Below are 23876 nucleotides of genomic sequence, written 5' to 3' on the forward strand. Positions count from 1 at the left end.
TCGACACTTCTTCGTGGGTTATTTATTGGTAATGGAGCGTGACGGTCAAGGACATGCGGCGGCGGGCGGTCGGTCAACTCGATATCTCACCCAGGTAAGTGCAGCGGCAAACGGTAAACAACAGCTTATAGTGACTGACGTCAAATACTGGGCCCCGATTCTCCTAAGTTAATAATGTCAAAATCGAATAGAAAACGAATCGCAATATGATCGTAATAGCAGTTTTAACCATATCGGGCATTCTGCTACTAATAAAAGACCAATCGTATTCGATTGACATTTGATTGGTGTGCGATTGGTTTGCTATTTTGATGATTTTGGTCTACACGGTAGTTTGCTGTACAATCATTTTGCAATCGTAAATCATTTGCAGATAAAATGATTCATTATTGAATGACAGAAAAGGATAAAAACGTTTATTTCAAAGAAAAAATAGCGGAATGCCACATACGCTTCAATCGTAATCGAGTCGGGATTGGGTCTCAGTCGAATCGAGTCGAACGTCAATCGAATGGCGCTTAAGTAAAATTAGGAGAATCGGGCCCCTGAAGACTAAAATTGCTGCACCAAACTTTATTTAAAAAATCTGTACTGTTGAGAACAAAAGGTGCTGGACGTATCCAAGACCGGGATGGTTGGCACTTGGCACTCATTTCGGGAGCATTTTTATTCGGATGCAAACAGGCTAACTGATACGATGGTGTTGGTGATGATGAATCCTATTACGATTTCAAAAGCCTATCATTGCAGACTGCACAGCTTGAAAAAAAAGTTTATTTATTACATTTTAAAGAAGGCTTACAAGCTAATAGAAAAAAAAATGACTTTAAATATACAATTAGCTAATAACAACTAACATACATTTAATAAAATTATATAATAACATACCTACATGTTTGCTACTAACATTTAAAATATAGGTAGATAAAACGTTTACCCAACCTGGGAGGAAAACTATTAACTGGTAGGTTATAATATTAATATTTTCTATCTATCTAAAATCCCACCCTGTTATTACTGGCAATAGCTAAACTCTCTAGTACACTAGGTTCACTGTCTATCAATTAACTAAAATACCAGATCTAGCTTTTCTCAATGTAGGTATTGTTTTAATATTTTAGTTGCGAAGACTTATTTGTCCATGAACGAAACCCTCCCCATGTGCGTAACTTCGTCATGCTGCTATGCTACTGTGGGCGGTTCTATGAATGATTCGGTTCTCAGACTAATGAAGAGGTTCGGTTTGTTTGAGTTCCGTTGCATGCAGCAGGCATGATAGAACGTCGACTTCTTAAAACTGTCAACATGACATTATTGACAGTCCATAAATGCCATTTGCGTCGTACTAATAAATAATAGAAGATCGGATTATTCTTACCTTAATTAGAAAACATTTAACTATTAATAAGTTAATAATATTTTAGCTTTGGTATATTTATTTGTTGCGCATTTGGAATGTTAACCCGCGCTGGTGTGAGGCTTTTCTCAACGGAAGCGTTGAAAGTAGTCAACGATGTTGCTAAGCAACAGTTTGTGGTAACTTTGACCAGTGAGTAGTATTTTGTTTCCTTTTTTTTGATCTTCTAAACCAGTCCTTGTGCTTTAATGATAGTGTTATTCTTTGGAAATACATATCCTGAAAAAGTTTTGCTCGTGATACAAAACGAGTGGCATCCTCTTTAAATCGAGGTACCGGCTTCAGCCAATACAGGTTTCCATTCCACCACAACACCCTCACAAGTTGGAAGAATGGTAGCTAGTTTCCACCTCATATTTTTTATTACCTATAAGTTGACAAAATAACACTTCAGTCATCTTAGAAACTCATATTATGGATTTAATTGCTTTACAGAGGAATGACATGTTATATAGACGAAGACATAGACGAACTGTTTTGGGTTCTAACTCACCCTACGCCCGTTTTTGCAAGACCATAAACAGCAGTAGTGATTTAGTTGACTTGCATCATGACTCATTGGCTAAGATCAAAACAGCAATCACAAAATCCTTGTCTGATTTATAATAACATTCCTATAAGTTATTTGCATATATGTACATAATTATATAAGTTAGTTATAATATAAGTACATTAATCTGATTAGATTACTAGAGATAATAATATTGTGTTTGTACCTATAAGTAAGTGTTGCACTCTATTCTGTATGTTAATAGTTATAAGTACTCATGCATTAGTGTAAACATTCGTTGGTGAACCTAACCTAATAAATAATAAATAAAAATATCTCATTGTTTTAGGCGACGCAGTGATAGATTATGAGTCAGAAGGGAAGAAAATAGTATTTATCCATACAGGGGTTCCTCCAATGTTTCAGGGTAAAGGAGTTGGCCGTGTGCTAGCTAAGGTCAGTAACCATCACTCTTACTATGTTCAATATCCAAATGTTTCAGTACCACATGAAATAATCATGCATTGTGGAATTCAGTCATCATCATCCTCCGAGCCTTTTTCCCGACTATGTTGGGGTCGGCTTCTAGTCTAACCGGATGTAGCTGAGAAACAGTGCTTTACAAGAAGCGACAGCCCTGTCTGACCTCCTCAACCCAGTTACTCGGGCAACCCCATACCCATTGTAGAATTCAGTATAGATTTAAATGTCTGTGTCTGTTCCAATTTTTAAATAAGAATTAAACTTTATCTTTTTCAGTATGCTTTTGACTACGCACATCAAAATAATTTAGTTGTAACCTGTCATTGCAACTATTTGGCCAAATATTATGAGGAGAACAGACAGGATTACCCCGGTCTCAACATAACATTTGATTTGGAAAATGAATAGAACTCAAACCACAATGGATCTAGCTTGGATACGATGTAACATATATTATTATTTCCGTGAAAAATGCTATGGTAATGTCAAAAAACTTTCCTACAAAGCCTCAAAACAATATGGTGATGCTGCAGAGTTTCTTTTCTATGGTGGTCTGGCCAATATATTAGAAGGACAAGTTCAGAAGGGAATAAGTGAATTGACTCCTTTACAATCTGAAAAAGATATTCAGTTGGCAGTGGTCATTGCTCTCATATATGGCTATAAATTAAGCAGTCCCACCGAGAGAGAAGCATTGTACAGTCTAGAGTCTAAACTTAAGGAGGAAAAGAAGCAAGCAAATGCCTTGTCTTTCTTCTATGCTGGTCTATTTCTATCTTTTGCTGAGAAGTATGAAAAGGCATCCGAGTATATAAACAAATCCCTGAGAAAAGATGCTAACAACTTGGAAGTAATCATCTTAAAGGGGTGGAATGATATGTATATGAATTTAGGAGACATGCAAGTATCCATACTGGATTGCCTAGAGTTAGCTCTCAGCAAAAGTGATAGGAATGTTGAGGCTTTATTAGGACTAGCTAAATACAAATATTTTGCTAAAGAGTATGATGCATCAAACCTCACATTGGACAGGCTGATTGTAAATAACACAGGGCAAGTTGTACCGCTAGTAGAGAAAATGAAAAATGAATTTGCCTTACAAAAATGGGATGCGGTTTATGACACATTAGAAAGAATTTTCCTCCTAGATCCAGATAATGTTGAGGCTTTGAAAGTTAGAATATTTATTGCTCTTTGTAAAAATGCTGATTATATAGAAGCAGCAGATCAGTTAAATAAGTTCTTTACAGTTTTGGAAAATGAAGAATCCCATAATGCATATCAGTTTTACAATACTACACAGATATTCTCAAGAGTGTGTAGCAGGTCTAGTACGGTACTGTCTCAAGTGTACAGATTTGCACAATATGCTTCTGAAATGAATCCAGGCAATGTTGATTATTTGAGTGAAGTGGGGTACCAATGTATTCTTCAGGGAAAGTATAAAGATGCTCTCAGTTTTTTCAAGGCAGCTAGTAAATTGGACAGCAACTCAATCACTGCATTATGTGGGCTGACTCTTTGTCAGATGAATGAGAATGGCCCTACTGAACAGATATCTCAACAGATAGAACTGTTGTTTGAAATGCAGGGAAATAATAAACTACCTGTTTTGTACCACTTGTCAGCACAGCTGAATTTGAAGAATCCGTCCAGTGCTATTTCTTTTCTAACCAATGCTTATGAAGCTAAGGTTGCTTTTGCTAATCGTCATCCTTTTAGCTTGGCATATGTCAAAGATTTGGATCCAGATTTTCTTCTGGAAGTGTACAAAGAGTTCAAGAAACACTTACCTAAGAAGCCTTTTATAATAGTAGGGTATTTGATGTACTCTCAGGAAGTTAAAAATTCTGTTGTGGCTCAGTGTATGAAGATACTTAATGCAATATGTGATGCCTGTCCGGGGCTGATAACAGCATTGTATGAGTTGGCCAAGTTGAAGTTTTTGTTTGGATATGCAACTGATGCTCAGAAGTTGGCTCAGCAGGTCAATGAACTGGACAGCACTCATGCTGGCAGTCAGGTCCTGTTGGCGCAGATTTATATACAGCAGCTTGCTTACACTAAAGCTGCACAGAGTTTAGAGATGTGCTTGAGCTACAATTTTAAAGTGAGGGATAGTGCAATGTACCATTTTCTGAATGGTGTGATTTTGAAGTCTGTGGGTCAGCTCCAAGAGTCCCTATCAAGCTTTTTGACAAGCCTTCAGATAGCGACGAGTAAGAGCACAGTTGCTAACGCGAATAGAGCCTATGAGTCGGATCTGAACATTATTGATAAGGCTACATTGTATTTGCAAATAATTGAATTACAAACAACTTTAGAGCAGTTTGCTGAAGCTGGGAAGACCATGCAGGTAAATAAATACCATTATTTTATGTTGATAGAACTTTTGTTTATTTATTCACACTTTTTGTCAATAGATATTCAAGTTGCGTCATATTATGAATTAAATTCCGTAAAATTGAATTTTTTATAGCTTTACCAAATCTGAATTCTATTAAGTCTGTATCTGTAACAAATTGTTATTTGTTCAACTCAAATATCGATCTTTTGATGAGATCACTTGACCTTTTGATACTATTTCCGTGATAGAATTGATTGTAAGTATCACAAAAACAGAGTGGTTGTGTCGTCATTTCATCTTTCTCTATGTATGTTAGATAATGAACTATCTTTCACTGTTAGTGTTATGTATGTTGATAACAAATGTATATTATGTGTATTAGATGGTAAACTACATATCTCAAAACATTTCTTCTAATAGTTCCTACAACCTTTTTGTAGGAAGCCATACAAGAATTTTCGTACACCTCAGAAGAGAGCCGACTGTTAATCGCAAGAGCTGACCTAGCTCTCAAGAAAGGTGATGTCGACAATGCAATAGATCTTCTCAACGAGATAAAACCTGGCCAGCCGTATTACTTCCAGGCTCATAGCAAAATGGCTCATATCTACTTGAAGGAGAAGAATGACCGTGCTATGTTCACTTCTTGTTTTAAAGAGATTGTCAGCAATCATCCAATGGCAGATGCACATACTATGATGGGCGATGCTTTTATGTCGATACATGGTAAGTTATCTACTTTGAAATTAATTACAGGTGACAAAGAATCGTGAAAAAAACCACAAGCTAAAATAAATATAATTTACTTATAGCCATTCCCAATCTTCTATCTATTTATTAATTTGCTGTCTAAAGATAGAATTTTTGACATGTAATCTCAAATTCCTATCTCTAGTAAGCAAAATCTCAGATGGTAGAATACTTTGAAATTCCTTCTTGCACCAATCTTATCACATTTCGTCAACCCACGTTCAGGCTACAAAATTTGACAGAAAAACTCTGAAAAATTAAAACAATTTTTATTTTATTTTAGATCCCACGCAAGCAGCGGAGGCCTACGAGGCAGCTTTGAAGGGCAGTCCGAAAGACGTGCAGTTGGTGAAGAAGTTAGGCGTGGCGCTCGTCAAAATGCACGAGTACGATAAAGCTTGCCAGCATTACGAGAATGCTATTAGACTGCTGAGTGATGAAGATCTGCAGTTTGAGTACTATGAGCTGCTTATTAAAGTAAGTAACTACTTGCTACGTAGTATGACTATGTTTGTGTGACGAACTGTCCTTTTAGAGGAGTTCTTTAATCGAAAACAAAAGAACAACAAAAAGCGCCAACCAGAAATTGAGAAAGTCTTAAATCAGGTGCTTCCCATTTTCAGATAGTCGTAATTCAGGTAGTTTTTATTTAATGAACTGTAACTTGAAAGAAAATAGGAACATACAACAACTTAATTCCTCTTCGAGATAAAGCCATTTCGAGCTTTCATTTATGGTTTTCTGTTTCATATATACACCAGTGATTACCTTGCTTTGTTTATCTGAAGAGTCGCTCTAATTCGATGCTATAAAACAATGTATTCTCAAAAACCTCCTTACTTACAGCTCAAGCAATACGACAAGGTAGAATCGTCAATATCTTCAGAACTGAATCAGATGTACAACCGTGATAAGGACATCAACCTTTTAAAGCGTCGCGTTCGATTCCTGCTCATGCAAGCCAAAGGTCGAGAACTTAAGAACCCAACTTCTGCCAACGTTAACTTAATCCTCGCCGAAGCTAAAGATTTACAAAATACAGTCGTAAAAAGACTAGAAATTGAGTCGAGGGGAGATATACAGGAAGAGAAACAGCAGTTGTCGAATATACTCTGTGCTTTGGCCAAAGCTAAGTCGTTGAAGGAACCGGCGGTGGCGGCCAATTTGTACTCAGAAGCGCTGGTTCATTCGCCAAGGGATCCTAGCACGTTGTTGGCGCTGGCTAAATTGTATGCTCAAGTAAGTTTTGCGTAAATTTTATAACCTTTTTATTTAGATTTCACAGGACACTGAGTTATGTTGGAAGCATGGGAGGGAGTGTATAGGAACAGTACATAGGGTAGCATTTATGAGGAGTACATAAGAGAATACAAAGGGATGTACATTAGCGGAGTATATGTAGAATATAGAAGAGTATTTAAGGAAGTATATAAAGGAGTATGTAGGGAGAGTAAAAAAGTAGGTATATAAGAGTGTACTTACTGGTATGCATAAGAGAGTGCCCAAAGAAGTTTGTAAGCGGAGGAGGACATAAAGTAGTACAGGAAAGTTCGTAGGGTAAAACTACAGTAAAATTCATTTTACAGATAAACAACTCGGAGAAGTGTGAGCAAACCTGCGCAATTCTTCTGAATACGGACCCCAACAACGAGTCCGCTGCGGTCATGATGGCTGATCTCGCCTTCAGAAAGGTATTGTTATTATAATTGTAATGTGTTTATCATCAACAAATGCTCTATATAGTGTAAGCTAGCTTTGTATGAAGCACACTGTATCGTTAGTCTAGTTGAGCTGGGTTCGAGGTCTCGGGTTCGAATTCCGGATTGGACCAAAATGGCTACGTGGGCTTTAGAAATTTTCACAAAGCAGCACGGTGTTTGGAAGTTGGTGATAGATACACCCGTGCGTCGAAGAGCATGTAAAAGTCGGTCTTGCGCCTGATCTCTCTCCAGTGAAAGGATAGAGAGAGCACATGGGCCTGTGCATTTATATGCCCGCAGCTGGCTCATCCCCTTATATAAGAACTGCAGCCGTGGCTGACAGTCGGCTAGGACGCCATTATTATTATTATCGTTGTTTCTATCGTTAATCATTATTTCATAGTCTATCATTTGTATGTTATGCAACATAAACTAAACAATCACTTAACAATGAATTTGATCAGTATTTACCTTTGAATCATTTCAATTGTTACCAAAACACCTTGACAAGATAATAGAGATAAATTGTAACTAGGACTACATTGAATGTGCAAACATTTTCACTTTACTCGAAATGATATCATTCAAATCTTACACAATACAGGTGGTTGTTTGTAAACATTAGTTCTGTCTCAAATTGATACAGCTTATCATTGTATTCCTATACTTCTCCCTAAATTTTACTACCTACAAACATCACACATCTACAAGTCTGCCCAGAATTACACTATAAAAGGGGTTGATTGTTCGCCTATATACAACTTCTTCGTAGACCTTGAAACATGGTATTATATAAATCCCTCCACTAGGTGGACCTCGAAGCAGCTCAACGCCACTTGACGCAAATCTTATCAGTGAAGCCGATGAGCTGGGAAGCCCTGGCTCAGCTGATAGAAGTGCAGTGGCGACGTGGCAAACTCTCTGAAGCGGAACAGGCTCTAGATGCTGCCAAACTGGCTTTGGGCGAACAGGAGGACCATGGTAAGGACCCTAATATTGACAGGGATTTTCTATCTGAGGTTAGGTCTTTTTCCTTCAGGTTGAGTAAAGTGTGTGTTATTAAAACTTCTTCCATAATTTTTGTGGGTCTTTAAATTTCCACTTTTTGGAAAATTGCCGTAATCCTGGCGTTAGAATGGACTATCAATTCTTTAATGAAGTGCACGTGAAAATCTGATTCCATAGTTGGGCTCGTCGATTATCGTTGGCCCGCGTCTTCGATCTAGAATCCCGATGTAAGACATTGTCTTCTACAGGCTGGGCCATGGATATAAAAACAGATTTTCTCTTGTTTTTGTTCACATTGATCGTATCATATGTCAGGTTACTGGTACTGCGCGGGTATATGCAGCGCTTACGCGGGCCGCGCTAACGCCGCTCTCCGTCAGCTCAACCAGGCGCGTCGGTCGACACAGTGGGGAGCGAGCGCAGCGCGGCGCATGGTGCTGCTGTGTCTAGCGCATCACGCGCCGCACTCGCTCAGCGACACATTCCTCACTACCGCTTTAGACTCGTAAGTACATACATACACCACTACCTAAGTTGGAGCAGACTCGTGAGTACATACATACACCACTACCTAAGTTGGAGCAGACTCGTGAGTACATACATACACCACTACCTAAGTTGGAGCAGACTCGTGAGTACATACATACACCACTACCTAAGTTGGAGCAGACTCGTGAGTACATACATACACCACTACCTAAGTTGGAGCAGACTCGTGAGTACATACATACACCACTACCTAAGTTGGAGCAGACTCGTGAGTACATACATACACCACTACCTAAGTTGGAGCAGACTCGTGAGTACATACATACACCACTACCTAAGTTGGAGCAGACTCGTGAGTACATACATACACCACTACCTAAGTTGGAGCAGACTCGTGAGTACATACATACACCACTACCTAAGTTGGAGCAGACTCGTGGGTCGACCTCTACGGTCGAGCTTAAAGACGCCCCTTTTATTCTATCAAGTTTCTCAGGCTTGTCGTGGAGCGGGCATTTTCTCTTATCATCATCAAAGGACGCCACTTTCGTAAGATGTTGGGTGGACATTTTGCATATGTCGTGGTCACCATCGCGGACATTAAGCTCCCCGGTAGCTCAAACTTCCTCTGTCTGTTTCGAGCTCTCCTTCTCCCAACTTATAACTCCTTTAAAAATTAGTTTTCCGACACTGTGATCTAAGCCCCGACTCTCATGTTACAGAGACACAAGGCTCCTAGCTCTCAGAACTGCAGAGAAGCTTCTAGGCGAAGTGTCGCCATTAGACAGAAAAGCGTTACAAGCCATGCTGCAGTTAGCCACGAAGCAAAAGCCACAAGCCGAACGCGTATTGCAAGAACTGTTGCCACTAGCCACTGAGGATAACTTCCAAGATGATCCCTATTTGATACTGGCTATTGCTAATGCGTAAGTACTTCTTACTGATTTAATGAGGGCAGTAGCACCTATTTGGGTCCACTTTGTTTTCCAAACTTTTTGGTTTTCAAACCCAACTTAGTTTTGTCATTTTGTATCGATAATTTCTGAGTGAGTTTATGTCGATTAACCGTAGCAAAAATGTTTTTGCTTTTAGGTACAACATAATAAAACAGCCAACTCGTGCAAAAAATATCTTGAAGAGGACGGTGTCTTCAATTCCTTGGACTCCTGAGAAAGCTGATGGATTGGAAAGGTAAGAGAGTGAAACATCGATATATGGTATGTCGAGTACCTACATTGACTTTGTAAGGTTTGTTTGTAATTCTTTATTGCTTCTAGGTGCTGGCTAGAAGTAGCTGACGGCCAGATAAGTTCAGGACGAATGGATGCTGCAAAGGAATTGCTGACCAAAGTCTTGAACCATAACAACTCTTGTGCAACAGCTTATCAATACTTAGGTGAGTTTACTAGATTAGAGATGGTATTGCAATATCGATAAGAATGGGTCATAAAATTATATTTGACACTCCAATCTTCTGACCTAACCTTTGGGTACCAACATGAGTTGAATCTTTTTTTTTATATCACAGTGTCATTTAATAAATTTTCGTTTTCCAGGCTACTTAGCAGAAAAGGAACAGAACTACAAGAGTTCAGCACACAACTACAACAACGCGTGGTCTCACGGCGGTAAGAGCGACCTCGCCGTAGGATATAAACTAGCTCATTCGTATCTCAAGCTCAAGAAGTACCCGGAATGCATCGTGGTCTGCCGACATATACTCAAAGTGCATCCAGACTATCCGAAAATAAAGAAGGAGATATTAGAAAAAGCTAAAACTAATCTGAGAACTTAGTCGTCAATTTAGTATGGGCTCATTTTAAGGATACCGGGGACCATTCCACTACTGAGCTCACAATGCCGACAAAAAAGGATTCTTTTTAATTCAGAAACATATTGTAGTAATGGTTTTGATGGATTTTGGATCTTATGGACAGTTTTTAACGACGGTCAAAAAATGCCAGTGCAATTGTTCTATATTCTGAATATTTTACCTTAATATAGTAGACAACTAGTTATTATTTTAGTACTTAGACTACAAGAAAAGCGTTTATGTTTAAAAGTATGGTAAGTATTTCTACTCGCACAATAAAATTCGTGTGTAACATGCATAAATATGTTTTATTTCAATTCAATTCACTCGACAGTTGTGACATTTGCAATAATATTGAAACATTAATCAAAAATACTGTTTGTATCTACACTACGTTTGTTATTCTAATTGTTTAGTCATCCTTGTTTTCTTCCTGTTCGAGGATGGTCTTGAAGCAGAATGGCTGGAACACGTATCCCAGACCCGAGTAGAACTTGCTCATGAACTCCACCCTGTAACATAGAAAAATATTTATTTATTTATTTCTTCATATAAATAGAAGTTTGATTGTCATTTATTCCTTTTTGTTGCCGAATTGGGACCATTAACTGTTTTGAGAAGGCCGGATTTTTTTATTTTGATGTCTAGTTGGTGAAAGGATAATAACTATCTTACAGGTCCCTAACGCATGAGTCATAGGTGCCTTATCAATGTCGCATGGATAAGCCTGTCGCTTATTGGAAATTTCAAAGCTTTACAGAAAACTAAGCAAATGAAAAGAAATCTTACCAGTGCAAACGCAAGGTATGCAAGAAGGCGGAGAGGCCCTCCATCATGACGAGGATGGCGAGCGTGAACAGCGCCCAGAAGCAGAACGCCACGTATAGCTTGATGGCGCCAATGTAGTCGTGGTCCTTCAGACCGAACGTCAGAACCATGTTCCATAGTACTTCTGACAACTCTGTAATGTTACAATATAGTGCTTAGATTGCTGTCCTACTTTAATAATATTATGATCGGGAAAGTTTGAATGTATAGATGGTCTTTTTTTTTGTTTTTCTTTGACGCAAAAACTACTAGATGTTTTTTGTTGTAACTTCGTTATAATATTGCTTAGTATCAGAATATTACATGAAACAGTTAGTGTGTTAGCTACGTTTTAGGAAAACACCCAATCGATTTGTGGTAATTTAAAGTACCACAAGATGACTTTTTGAGCCAGAATCGGCTTTAAATTGGTGCCACGTCTTTAGAGTTATTTCATCTCGTCAACAGAAGTTGTAGTTGAATATTTTTACACAAGACTTGGCAGAAATCTGAAGACACTTATACCTATACCTAATATGTAACTTCAGAAAATACAATAAGCATATTTACCTGCATGAGCAAGTGACAGCGCCCACAGTCGGAGATAGGACGCGGTATGGGAGATGGTACTGAGCACATACTCAATAGTGTGGATCGCTTGGTGGATCATGATCTCGCTGAAGGGCTCGTCCTCATGGTCGTGTGAAGCCTTGGCCTCGGCCTTCGGAGCGTCGCTGATGTCGGTCTGCTCCTGCATCTCGATGCCAGGGTTTACGCTGCCGTTTGAGTGTTCCGGCTGTTGACAATTATGTGCTTATTAAATTGATTTTGATAAACTTTCAAGCTACTTTTCCTGATAAATAAATTAAAAGCACTCCTGGGAAAATATAATATCTATGTAAATATCACCAGTTTCTAAATATCTTGGAAATTCTTCTACGTCCACCCTTCGTTGGGTGCAGCCCCAAAAATTACGTCTATTCTCACCTTGATTACTATATACCCCCCTTGGTTGCTTTTTAACTAGAGATTCATTTGAAAAAATACTGAAGAATTTGTTTGCTAATTTCAGGAGTTTGGTAAGATTTGATAAAAATCATTCAGTGCAGGCTACATTTTATGCGGGCGCACGAAGCAGCTTCATGAGAGACCGCTGGCAGCTGAAAGCAAGTTCATCCTTCAAAAAGACCTACCTTAGCATCCTTCTTCTTCTTTCCCGCACACAACAGATACAAGGGCTTGCCCAACAACATGACGGGGATGCAGCACAGTGCAATGAGCACAAACACACGTTGAATGGACCCCTGCGAGTCGAACATGTACTCCTTGCAGCCGTCAGCCGGCTCCGTGCTGGAGAACAGCATCATGTTGATGAACAGGATCAGCACTGATGGGGCACAGCCTTGCGAGTATGCGATATCTGGAAAAGAAAGAAAATTTTGCATTAAGATCCGTATAAATAGAAAAATGCTCTGTGCCATTATGACTGCCGGCAATTCCACGGCTGGATACTAAATACTAAATCCTATTACAATGTGCTTCGCCAAATTTTCCAATAAAAGTACATAACATTATAAACTCACCATCAGAGAAAGTGCTGTAGGCGATCCACTTGTAGAACATCATGAAGACCATGTATAAGAAGAGCAGACACAGGAAGATCACTTGCGGCAAGAACTCCAGCACGATGGAGTAGCGGCGTTGGAAGAAGCTGAAATAAGTAGTTTAAGAACCGTCACATACGACAAATATTATAATCTGTGCTATATCGCAGCCTCGGTACGATACTGGCACTTTACTGCAAATAGCATCGTGAATAAACGTTAATAAAATATCGATAGCTGAATTCAATCATCGATACTTGACCATCGTTCCTTAATCCCAACTCTAACATTTGAGTGATAAATCTTTGTATAATTACCTAATAATTCGACCAACCTATTAATTACTATTATTAATGAATTCGACTTACTTGTAGTTAACCACACTCATGCAGACACCGAAGATCATGTGCAGGACACCGAAAATGATGGACAGCTTCATTTTGTACGAGTTCAAGAAGATGATCTTGTTGTCAGCAGTCTGTAGGGTGACAATAATCATTTAGTACATCTGGACTCATCTGGACATTTTCTGTAAATATATTTTATCGATAAATTGAACTACTTCTCACCTGCCAAACAGGATCAATACCAATAAAGTACGGGATGTTGCTGTACGAATCTTTCGGGTCCAAAGTCATAGCCGCATTTGCTTCCATGGTCTCGTTATCGTAAGGAATACTCCACGAAGATCCAAAGATGTTCATAGACTTGGAGAAGATATCGTTGTAGACCAATCCAGTGTACATTGAGAAGCAGCCCATGAGAAGAATGATGTAGCGACCAGCGAAGAAGATGTTCCAGATTTCGTTGTTGGACTTTTTGGATGCGAGGGAGACTTCCTTGGCGACCATCCAGGCGCCGAACAGGGCCATGATGGCGCCGTGGCCCAAGTCGCCGAACATCACCGCGAATAAGAACGGGAAAGTGATGATGGTGTACAAAGCTGGGGGAGAAAATGGTTGTTTTAAAAGCAGTTTTATGATCTTTTTACATCGATGACTTTGGTTCATGTCGACTTTCAAGTAGCAAAAATTACGCAAATCATTGCTGTGAAGTGTAGTGTTATTTTGTAGGGTAGACACCACTATTTTGTCCTAGATTTCAGGTTGACTCGTTTTACTCCGGTTTTACACTAATTCCAAAAAATGATCTTCCAAACGAGGAGAAAATATCAATAGCCTACTAAATTCAAAATAGAAAGATTTTAGCAGTATTTTCAGTATCAAACAAAAGTCTTGATACTTGATTATTTTATACGTACCAGGGTTACATTCCCTGTAGGAGGCGACTCCGTAGGCATCGATCAAGTTCTGGAAGCCGCGCGTGAAGCGGTTGGTGCGGTTGAACGTGGGCGGCTCCTCGTCCGTCTCGATGCAGTTCAGGAATGATGGGATCGAACTGCCGCATGCGTTCTGTTGATAAGGGTTGTTTAAAGAAGATGCTGTTGTGGTTATATTTTAAAAACCATTAGGTAAAAATACCAGGTGTATTCCAAGTTTATTTTTTATTGTTATTTTCTTTCTACACATCTTACTATCTTCTTCTTTCTCCTGCCCTGTTCCCAATCTTACTTGGGGTCGGCGCAATATGTCATTTTCTTCCATTTTCCCCTGTCATTCGTCATACTGACACTCACTCCCTTCCTATTCATGTCATATTCTACATATCTTACGATAGAACTTGATTTTAAAAAGTACCAGCTTCGGTACTAGGTTCAGACCATTAATTTTGTTCGGGACGATGGTTTAAGTCTAGTACTGGCTCGGGTACTTTTTTAACACTACGTTTTATAATAAGGAGACATAGGGTTGTTGTTTTGTTTGGACTAAAATTGTATATGGGTTTTTTTTACTATGTACAAAAAAACATAGTAGATAGGCATAAGAGACTTTTTCTTGAGGACCTACCTACTAGAAAAAAATCGTAACTTATACAAATTCCAAAAAATACTTACAGAACCATCAGCCAAAGCCTTCTGCACGTTCGGCAGATCAGCAGTAGGCACCCAGCACTCTCCGATCAGACATTTCTTGGTGACGTCCATATTGAACAGGTTCAGGGTATGGTATATGGCCTTCATCTTGCGCACCATGATGGTCCAGCTGGCCAGTTCCTTGGCCACGCTCGCGAGTACGCGTTGTCTGTGGTCGCTGGTTTGGTTTAGTACCTGGGAAAGAAGTTATGTTGTAGGATGAAAAGGAAACTTTCGCAGATAGTCTTCTAAAAAAAAGGTATGAAAGAATGAATGGGTGCGAGTATCGGCGTCCTATTTAGGTAAAAAGATCACACATTGGTAAATGCCATTTAAACTGGTACTAAACAGGTAAGTGATATGTTTCTTCGTTGAAATATTCATATATTTTTTAGGATAATGTCGCTTGTTAAGTCTGTTTATCTTTGAATTTAATGGTGAAGTTATAATATGCGTGCCTGCGATAGTTCATATATTCAATGAGTTGAAGGGTTTACCTACTGTTTTTTATGTAGGTATGTAGTAGGTACTTGAGGGAACAATGGAAGGATACAATAGGAATATCTACTTCGAAACGCTATACATGCAACATGTAGTTATGTACGTATTTAATTACAGGAAATAGAACAAAGGACAGTTACAATTTATACACAAGTTTTATCGAGCACAGCGATCTAATTCCGCTCTCGACCGTAATTTCTCAGTATAAAGGGCATAGGTAAAAGGACTGTAACTTCCTTGACATTTATGTTGAAAATCACGACAAAATGTATCGTTTTACGTCTCTTATTTAAACTGACAAAAGTAATAATGTAGTATTTATTTAGTAAATGCATTAAAGGAACCATAATTTAACAACAAAGCATAGTTTTGATCGTTTTTAGCAATTTTGTTTTTGCAAGATCTTTAATTTAACCGTAAGCCGAGGAGTGCCAATCTCATGTAAATCCCTCTAGACACATTATGCATCTATTGTTTCATACACACCAAAACTCCAACCTAACTAAAACTACAAGTATTACGACCACCCAAACACTACTTAACCAACTCACCATATTAAGATCTTCGAGCCTAGTATGGACTCCTTTGATCATGTTGACAATTTTGTTTTTGCAGTCAACATGACATTATATAATTGGACCGAATAGCGAGAGCAAGTGTGTATCTCGACTCTCGAGTAAATCCCTATGGATAAATTATGTAACTATTCTCACACACCTACACAACACCAGCCAAAACCTCTGAGCTAACTAAAACGAAAAGTATCAAGATTAGACCAACTCACCATATTAAGATCTTCAAGCCTAGTGCGGACTCCCTTGACCATGTCCTGTCGTTCCGTGTTGGATGGCGGGCACGGGTAGAGGGACGCGTGGAAACCGGAGCACACCTTCTTGATGCGGGATTTCAGCTGTTCTCCTTGGAAGAATGCTACGAATACTGTCTTGTAGATTTCGTTGCCCTGGAAGAGGTGTGTAAAGTTAACTAAGATTTAGAAGTAAAAATGAAATGTTTGACTTGCAGTTTATCCCTACTGAGACTGAAAAATTTTAGATCTTACACCCTGTAATTAAAAAAAGCTCTTTTATTTTCTCAATACAATAGCTGTTAGAATTGAAACGTCGAAGTTTCTGATCAATATCACATCAATTGCAAAAATGTTCAGAAACAACTAAATTCATGTTCTAATCTAAGATGTCTTAATTTTGTGCAGGTATATCAAAATAAACTTCATAAAGATACCTACATATAATGAGGTTTCTGGCTTATTTGCGAATATTTTTGAAGTTGCCTCTTAAACTTCACATAAATGCCAACAATTACAAATCACAAAACTTACAGTAGCAGGGTCTTCCAAAGGCTTATCAAGTTCAGCGCGCCTCAAGAACACATTTCCTCTCGAGATACGCCACAACATCCTCTCGAAGGCGGGCACTCGCTCACGCTGCACCACGCCGGCCACGAAGCCGAGGCGACCGCGCGTCGTCGCCGCTTGCGTGCCTGTCTCGTCTGATATCAGGGATCTGGGAAAAAAGCGGACCAAGTTATATTCGTGATATTTACTTTTTAGTCATATTTGTTTGCCAGATATAAGGTTTCGGTTAGTTTGAGAGAGTACCAGATCTATGTTGCGATGGCGGAACTGCGAGATTGCTCTTAAGATCAAAAGGTACAAAATATATAACCTCCCTCACGCTAAAACCCTCACGCCGTGGGTGTAATGAGAGGAAGTATATTCTTTGAGACATAAGATTCATTACATAGGTAAATATCAGTGATAGCCAGCAATGTTCTCTTGTTATTTTAGTTCGGCCTATTTGGACATTAAATTCAGGTTTAACAAAATTGGGTCTACGTTACAATTTCGACCACTTACTTATACTTAGCTACTTTCTGGCCACCCATGGCTTCGGTATCTATTAGCTTCAAACAAGTAACCGTACCTATACTACATCTGTATGTATTTACGTCAACATCACATGACGAGAACTATGCGATCATCAGAGGTGAACAATAGCACTGATCAAAAGGTGACTCAATAATTTACCTCATTATTTTTCCTCTATTGTTGTTATAGCTTTCGTTTATAAACTGTGTACCTACCTATAGTAAATAAGTTAATATTGACTTTGTGTCGCATAGAGAATGTGCAAATTAAGAACGCCTTATTCGGCGTAAACTTTATTTAAGTTTACTAGTTTGTATACAATTTACATGTTTATGTACATCCGTAATCCTTTTACCATTTTTATGTACCTCTTGTTTACATAGCATTTTATAAATTGTGTTTTGCGATACCTGGCAGTGAGTCCTAAGGAATATTTATAGTTATTATTGACTACCTTTTACTTTACCGAGCCATTTTAATAGGTACATCAGTTTTTATGTGAAAGCATTACAAACAAATAATCTTTCGCAACTTTTTGGTAATTTTGGAGAATATTACTCACTTGGTCATGGAGTCCATGCCGATCTCCTCCTGAGCGATGAAGAAGGCCTCAGTCTTCTCCAACACATGTCTCAGCTCGGTCAGCTCCAAGTAGTTCTGTTTTAAGTTCACTGCGTTGTGGGACAGCTCCAGGATTTCATTCTCCGTCTTCTCCAAATGGGCCTGGATAGAGAAATTACTAATTAGTTACCTTTAGCATGATGATTTACATTACAACATAAATGAATTAAAATATGTTACAGTACTGTAAAAGATCGATTAGTTTATCGATACTAAAAAATGCGACCTTACCAATAACACAATACATAATATATTTAAGTCTTGCATACATACTTGAATAGGTACATAATAAAATACATATTTAACGACCCCTAAACTGCGAACTACTTTCAATTGAAGTACGCTGTTCCATTAACTGTGGCCTTTTTATGGTCACAACAGTTTGAACATACTGCATTCTTTGTTGACAAAACATATTGTATTTCAGGAAGTGAGAGTACTTTGTGGTCCATTATCTCTGGCCACGACGCGTGGAGTTTAGTGAAAAGAGACCTACATACGTTTACAATAGAGGTCAAAACAGGTTGACAACCTCTCCTTGTTCGAACGATATTTGTATGTACCCCTTTATCTCTTATCCCGTTTATTTATGTAAATAATTAACCTTGCTGCAAGATGTCTTTTGTATAAAGAATGAGGTCGGGAATGAAGCTTGTGAGAACATACTTATAAATAACTTAATAAATGAAGTGAAGATGGATACTGAAAAATAATCTAATTTCCCAATTTGGAACGCGATTAGCCCACTTCCATATTTAGCTCTTTCAAGAAAAGACCTTTAAAACAACGGGATGGCTGGAGCTCGTATGCGATTCTGAGAAACCCTTCCTTACCCGTCTTTTAGACAAAATACTTATATAGAAGATTGATTGATAATTTAAATTTTTATTGTTATGTTGGCCCTAAAACTTATTCCATTACGTTCCATAGAAACCTGTCCCTTAACTTTGAAGGTCAAATATAAATTCCTTTTTGGGTTCCGTAGTCAGAACCGGAAAGTCACTAAGACTCCGCTGTTAATCTCTCCCATTACCATCAGGCTCTCCTGACCTCATGAAGTAGGCATATGATATGAAAGATATATGATGTATAGTAACCAACAAATATTGGACTCTAGAAAAAAAAAACAAATATATTTCTCACCTCAAGATCGATGATCTCCCTCGGGTTAGGGGCTCGGGGGGCCTCTTTAACGGCCGGGATGTGCACGCCATCTTTATGCACTTCAGCCTCAATGTATCGCAGCTTGCGTTCCATCTCATCGCAACGACGGACCTCGTTCACGAATTTACGTTGGAAGGCGTTCACGTCTGGGTTCAGCTGTAAGGGATAAATTGGCATTTATTGTTGAGTAATGCAATAATTAGAAGCGTTAAAAACAGACAAAACTTATGCATAGAAGAGCCGCCAACCTAGTTATTCTTTCAATCCTATTATGTCACTACTAGTTAAAAAAAAACTAGATATCGAATTGTAGATATACAATTACGGACAGGAAGCTGTTTTCTAGGGCCTGTTATTCCACCGTCACCCTTTACAAGGAACACCAGAAATAGGTCTTGCTTCAGACTTTAATATTTGTACTGCCGGCTCTCCCCAACAAACTCATTTGCTGGGTTATTTATATTTTACAACAAAGTTGAAAAGATTTACAAAGTAACCAACAGCTTTATTATTCTTATTGTCCTTTGGTCTGTTGAACTTTGGACACATTTGGTATTATTTATATGCCCTTTGTACCCGGATTTAAATTAACTTTATGAGGCGAAAAATACGTGCTAAGTGTGTTTAAGCACACGGTGCCTAAAAGCTGAATTTAAAATAACCAAAGGTTAAACCCAAATCGCACGCAGGTTTTAATCAGACTCTGGCTGAATAAATAAATCAGTAAATGGACTTTAAACTCGTAGAGGTCAAAGTATAATAATCAAGAATAATTATATTAGCATTCGAACCAGTTGTATAATAAAACTTTAGAATCATAAAGACTTAATTTTCTCAGATTTAAATAAACTTTTCAATTTATAATGAATTAACAATTTATATGAACGGTAGTAGGCATATAACAACTATCAGGTATTTGGCCGTCTAAATACTTTGACCGAAGTTCCAATTTTATTACAAGAAATATTGTCTCCTACCATGGGGCCAAATGTCTACCGACTGTTTAAACTGCAGTGTGGTACCTAGGTACTCTTAATGGCCATGACCTAATTCACTCCTTGTTTTGTCTAAAATCAAAAACATGACAAGGAATAGAACTGTCCCACATATAAATTCCCACAGAATCTCGATCAAACGAATCTAGAAACTTCCAAAACATATTTACAAATTAATTTAAACATACGCATTGTTACAACCGCATGGCCTAGGCGTGTTATGTATTTATTATGAACACAAACATAAGACTGTTAAATACTAGCCGTGACTCATAGTCGAACACCTATTGAACAAATCAGAGTCGCCTAGCAGTTACTATTACGTTTAATTTGTCCTGCAGGTGATTAATTTATTTATTCCACTTTTATCCTTGTAAAGTCCTATAATTTTGTTCGAGGATTCATGTTCTAGAATAGGGTCAACCTACATCAGAGGTCATGTTAACATCAGCAAGCTGATAAAGGTTTCCGCTAAGTATATTACCCGAAAATATTGAAAAAAGTCCTGCTCGTAAGTTAGACTTAAGTAAATTACTCTTAGGAGTAATACTTAATCTGTGAATGTGAAAACAACTTTTCAATCCAACGTTCAATATCAACAGTAAGGTCCTGCTTATTAAACAGTAAATCACATACGCTTAATTGGCGCTCGCCTGTCGTTAAAATAGTTCGTGTCAATTAGAATAGACTGTCTTGCTTAAGCGGCACTTGGCAACTAATTAGCCTTAATGTTCGGCGCCTTAGAGCAATGTTTTTGAGCGACCGTATCCGGCAGAGGTATCCTGAGTGCAGGGTCGCCCGCTTGGTAATGCGATTGCTTTAAATTGACGCAAATTGTTCACAGCTCGTGGTGGCAAGACAGATGGTGAAGATTTAATAGGATAGTGAAAATTGAAATTGTTGGCACTTATCATTCACTTTAAGTTAAAGGTAGATACATAGTTTATGAATTAGGTACCTACGTTATGATTTAATACTTCCAAGATTTAGCTTACATTGGCTTTAATCAAATCTGGAACTATCCTCACAATTCTGCATCTTATTGATGTCAGTCAATTGAACAAATGTCAGGCAATTGGGTTTATGATCTTACCCTTGCCAGGTAAGATAGGTATTGAGAGTTCCCAGGAACCCATCTCAATCCTAATGATAAATTTTAGCTTTGTGTACAAAACAAAAGAGACCTTTAAAAAAATATCACATTCATACAAAAAAAAAAAACAAAATCAATTTTCTCGTGAAACTGTTTCATGCAAAACTTCAGTAGGTACCTACAATGTAGAATGAGTTCGGCTTTGCGCTAAATTGTATTTGTTACGTAATCCATCATGACTAATTTGATACATGTGTACTAAATGAACTGTTCTGTTGTTAGAGAGAGCCATGCACTTGCTAATATATTACTGGTTGTTTAAACAAACAGAAATACCGAGGTCGTCTATAGAAAATGGAACTGTAGGCGTCAGTCGAAGACCTTGCGAGCTTTCACGCACTGTCTTTTATATGATTGTAACGTTTATCTATAACTTGTAAGTTGTATGTCATGGTAGCTATAAAATGGTAATTAAGTTTCTAAGTACTAAGAAGATTGATCTATACTTCCGAAGTTATGTTTATTCAACTATCCGGAACCTTCGCGGTGTTAGCTGAGGCTGGTTAAATTTCAATGGATTATATTCAAGAAAATGATCCTTTGAGACAACAAGGAACGAATTCGGTATTCATTGGCATTGCCAGAATGGTTTATTGGTAGGTACCTAAGTATACGACACGATATACTTCTCTTATCTATATTTCAAGAAAACTTGTAAATTTAACTTTGCACCTTTAACAACTACAATGTACTTGCGTCGAAGTAATTAACATTATCTATTGACGCTAGGTATAATTATTGCAGAACACATAAAAATACCATAACTTTTGCTGTAAAAACAACATAATTCCATGGTTCTTTACGTAGTTTTTATGAGAATCCTGTCGCAATAAAGCCATTGTGGGGTAAATCAGGCGCGGCTGACGGAAACCGGTTGGACGGGAGGTCTAACATCACAGCCACGAAGTATTGCATCCTCACGCATACACAGTCACTGCACATTCAATTTATATTGCCCACCTTTAAATCTATAACAGGGTTATTCATTATGCTGACTTTGACCTTTGCTGACATTACCTAATTTATATTTCGGTCAGCATTTGAATTATTAAATTATTTCATAAAATTGATTTTAAATCATGCAGATATTTTGTGTGTCTACGTTGGTATTGTGGTTAAGCTCGCAGAATTCCATCCAAGTAAATATGGGACAAAAAATATTTGCCTTGTTCCATCTAAGATTAGTGTGGCTTCAATTTACTTACTTGAGGCAACACAGATTAAAAGGTTTAATTTTTTTATCTCAGTTGACGCAATAAACTGTATCTAGTTTTAGAATACACTAGGCACTCGCTTAGTTAAAATTCCTCATTCATACAATAGTTGCATTTTATCGTTTATTTATGCAAATATTTCTCTCACAACACAAGGTAGGTATATTACGCTTAATTTAATTCAAATACCTTGAGTCAACTGTAGCCTTATCAATGCTTTAGAAAAACAAGTACTAGAAACTGAATAAGGAAAACATTCGAGCTGCTGCCATTAACATAAACTGCCATCGAATGTAGTCTGGTTAATTTATGCGTATGCGTTGATCCGCCGCGAGGTACGGGGGACCTTGCGGGACCACCTTCGTGGCCCAGACGGTCTGAAGGCCCCGAATCACCAACCTGCTCGCCTTACCGCCCCACTGATCGATCAAGCCGACTAACTCGTCACGCTTACAACTTTCTGATGATTATGCAAGTACACTTTTTTATTCTTAATTCGTCTCGACAAACCACTAAATATGTCAAGTGTGTGCTAAATGCGAAAGGATGTTTGTAAAAGCAGTTATGTTTTTGCTCGTTTCGGCCTTATGAATATGCATGTGGTTGCAATCAATTTTGCTGTCTTGTGTTCCGGTTTCAAAATAAGACAGGGAAGCCTTGGAAGGTGTAGCTAATGGAAAATAACGATCATCAGTTTGAGGCTCCCCAGACCTTTGCGAATTTCCTTTTCTCAAACAATATGTCTTAGCAAGTATTTTTGGAAGGTTCTAGACTAGAAAACTGTACCTATACGTACATGGGCGATATCACCTTCATTTCTTCCAGGACCTAAATAGCATTAAAGCTACATAAACAAAAGGAAGAATACTTACATCTCTGAACTGTACGCTGCCTGCCTCTCCCAGCTCGGAGACGGACGTGTAGGCCGCCTCAGGCTGGATGAAGAGCTGGCACAAGGCCATCTCTTCGCTGCGGAACATGGCCCCCATATTGGTGGTCTATTGTGCCCCGCTTGTTTCTGCAAATAGAAGAAAACAGTCTCATCAGATAGGTATTCATTATTAAAAAATGTTAAATGATCGATGATTGGGCTAACTGGTTCTGGTTTTAGGAGAACGTGACAGGATTGCGTGTCTAATAAATCTTGTAAGAATGTCAGAAACAATCAACGGTCGAAAGAATTGAATCAAATCCATATCGCTTTAAGAATTTGTTAGCATAAATTAATTTGATCCGGCGCGATCCAACTGCGCGTTAAGCAGTTAGGAAAATAATTGGAATGCTAGTGCATAGCCACTGTAGTGTAAACAGTTTAGGTGTAGGTAATAGTTGAGGCATCATATTGCACGTATCGGACCATTTTCGACACCTGCCAATACCTATAGATGTGATTAACACAATAGGGCAAACGTAGGCAATTTGTTTTCGCGGTCGCTCAATGAAATGGGGGCAACTTCAAC

The 23876-nt window shown here is 38.3% G+C and overlaps 2 protein-coding genes across 4 annotated transcripts in view; one reads left to right on the top strand and one right to left on the bottom strand.

Moving 5' to 3' along the window:
• On the top strand, positions 1-10799 carry LOC110383993 (tetratricopeptide repeat protein 21B). Of its 2 annotated transcripts, none has more exons than XM_064037333.1 (13): positions 1-94; positions 2257-2363; positions 2667-4746; positions 5178-5463; positions 5771-5964; positions 6334-6726; positions 7074-7178; positions 7997-8168; positions 8511-8700; positions 9407-9610; positions 9777-9875; positions 9962-10080; positions 10241-10799. In XM_064037333.1, exons 3-13 carry the CDS (start codon positions 2791-2793, stop codon positions 10477-10479), a joined length of 3957 nt encoding a protein of 1318 aa, XP_063893403.1. In that variant the 5' UTR covers positions 1-94; positions 2257-2363; positions 2667-2790; the 3' UTR covers positions 10480-10799. The 2 variants fall into 2 exon arrangements, with proteins under 2 accessions (XP_063893403.1, XP_063893402.1); XM_064037332.1 differs by lacking the exon at positions 1-94 and adding an exon at positions 1313-1549.
• LOC110383995 (V-type proton ATPase 116 kDa subunit a 1) overlaps positions 10787-23876 on the bottom strand; it is a 20505-nt gene continuing 7415 nt past the window's right edge. For both annotated transcript variants that reach the window (XM_064037335.1, XM_064037334.1), the window contains exons 2-15: positions 23289-23434; positions 19034-19210; positions 17832-17992; positions 16721-16904; positions 16166-16342; positions 14863-15075; positions 14170-14320; positions 13478-13851; positions 13277-13386; positions 12888-13015; positions 12498-12724; positions 11875-12100; positions 11287-11458; positions 10787-11009 (exon numbers count right to left, since the gene is read on the bottom strand). In XM_064037335.1, coding sequence (XP_063893405.1) covers positions 10910-11009; positions 11287-11458; positions 11875-12100; positions 12498-12724; positions 12888-13015; positions 13277-13386; positions 13478-13851; positions 14170-14320; positions 14863-15075; positions 16166-16342; positions 16721-16904; positions 17832-17992; positions 19034-19210; positions 23289-23405 — 2517 coding nt within the window. In that variant the 5' untranslated portion in view covers positions 23406-23434 and the 3' untranslated portion in view covers positions 10787-10909. The remainder of the gene's footprint in view (positions 11010-11286; positions 11459-11874; positions 12101-12497; positions 12725-12887; positions 13016-13276; positions 13387-13477; positions 13852-14169; positions 14321-14862; positions 15076-16165; positions 16343-16720; positions 16905-17831; positions 17993-19033; positions 19211-23288; positions 23435-23876) is intronic.

Source organism: Helicoverpa armigera, chromosome 12 (genome assembly GCF_030705265.1).
Source record: "Helicoverpa armigera isolate CAAS_96S chromosome 12, ASM3070526v1, whole genome shotgun sequence".
Lineage (NCBI taxonomy): Eukaryota > Metazoa > Arthropoda > Insecta > Lepidoptera > Noctuidae > Helicoverpa > Helicoverpa armigera.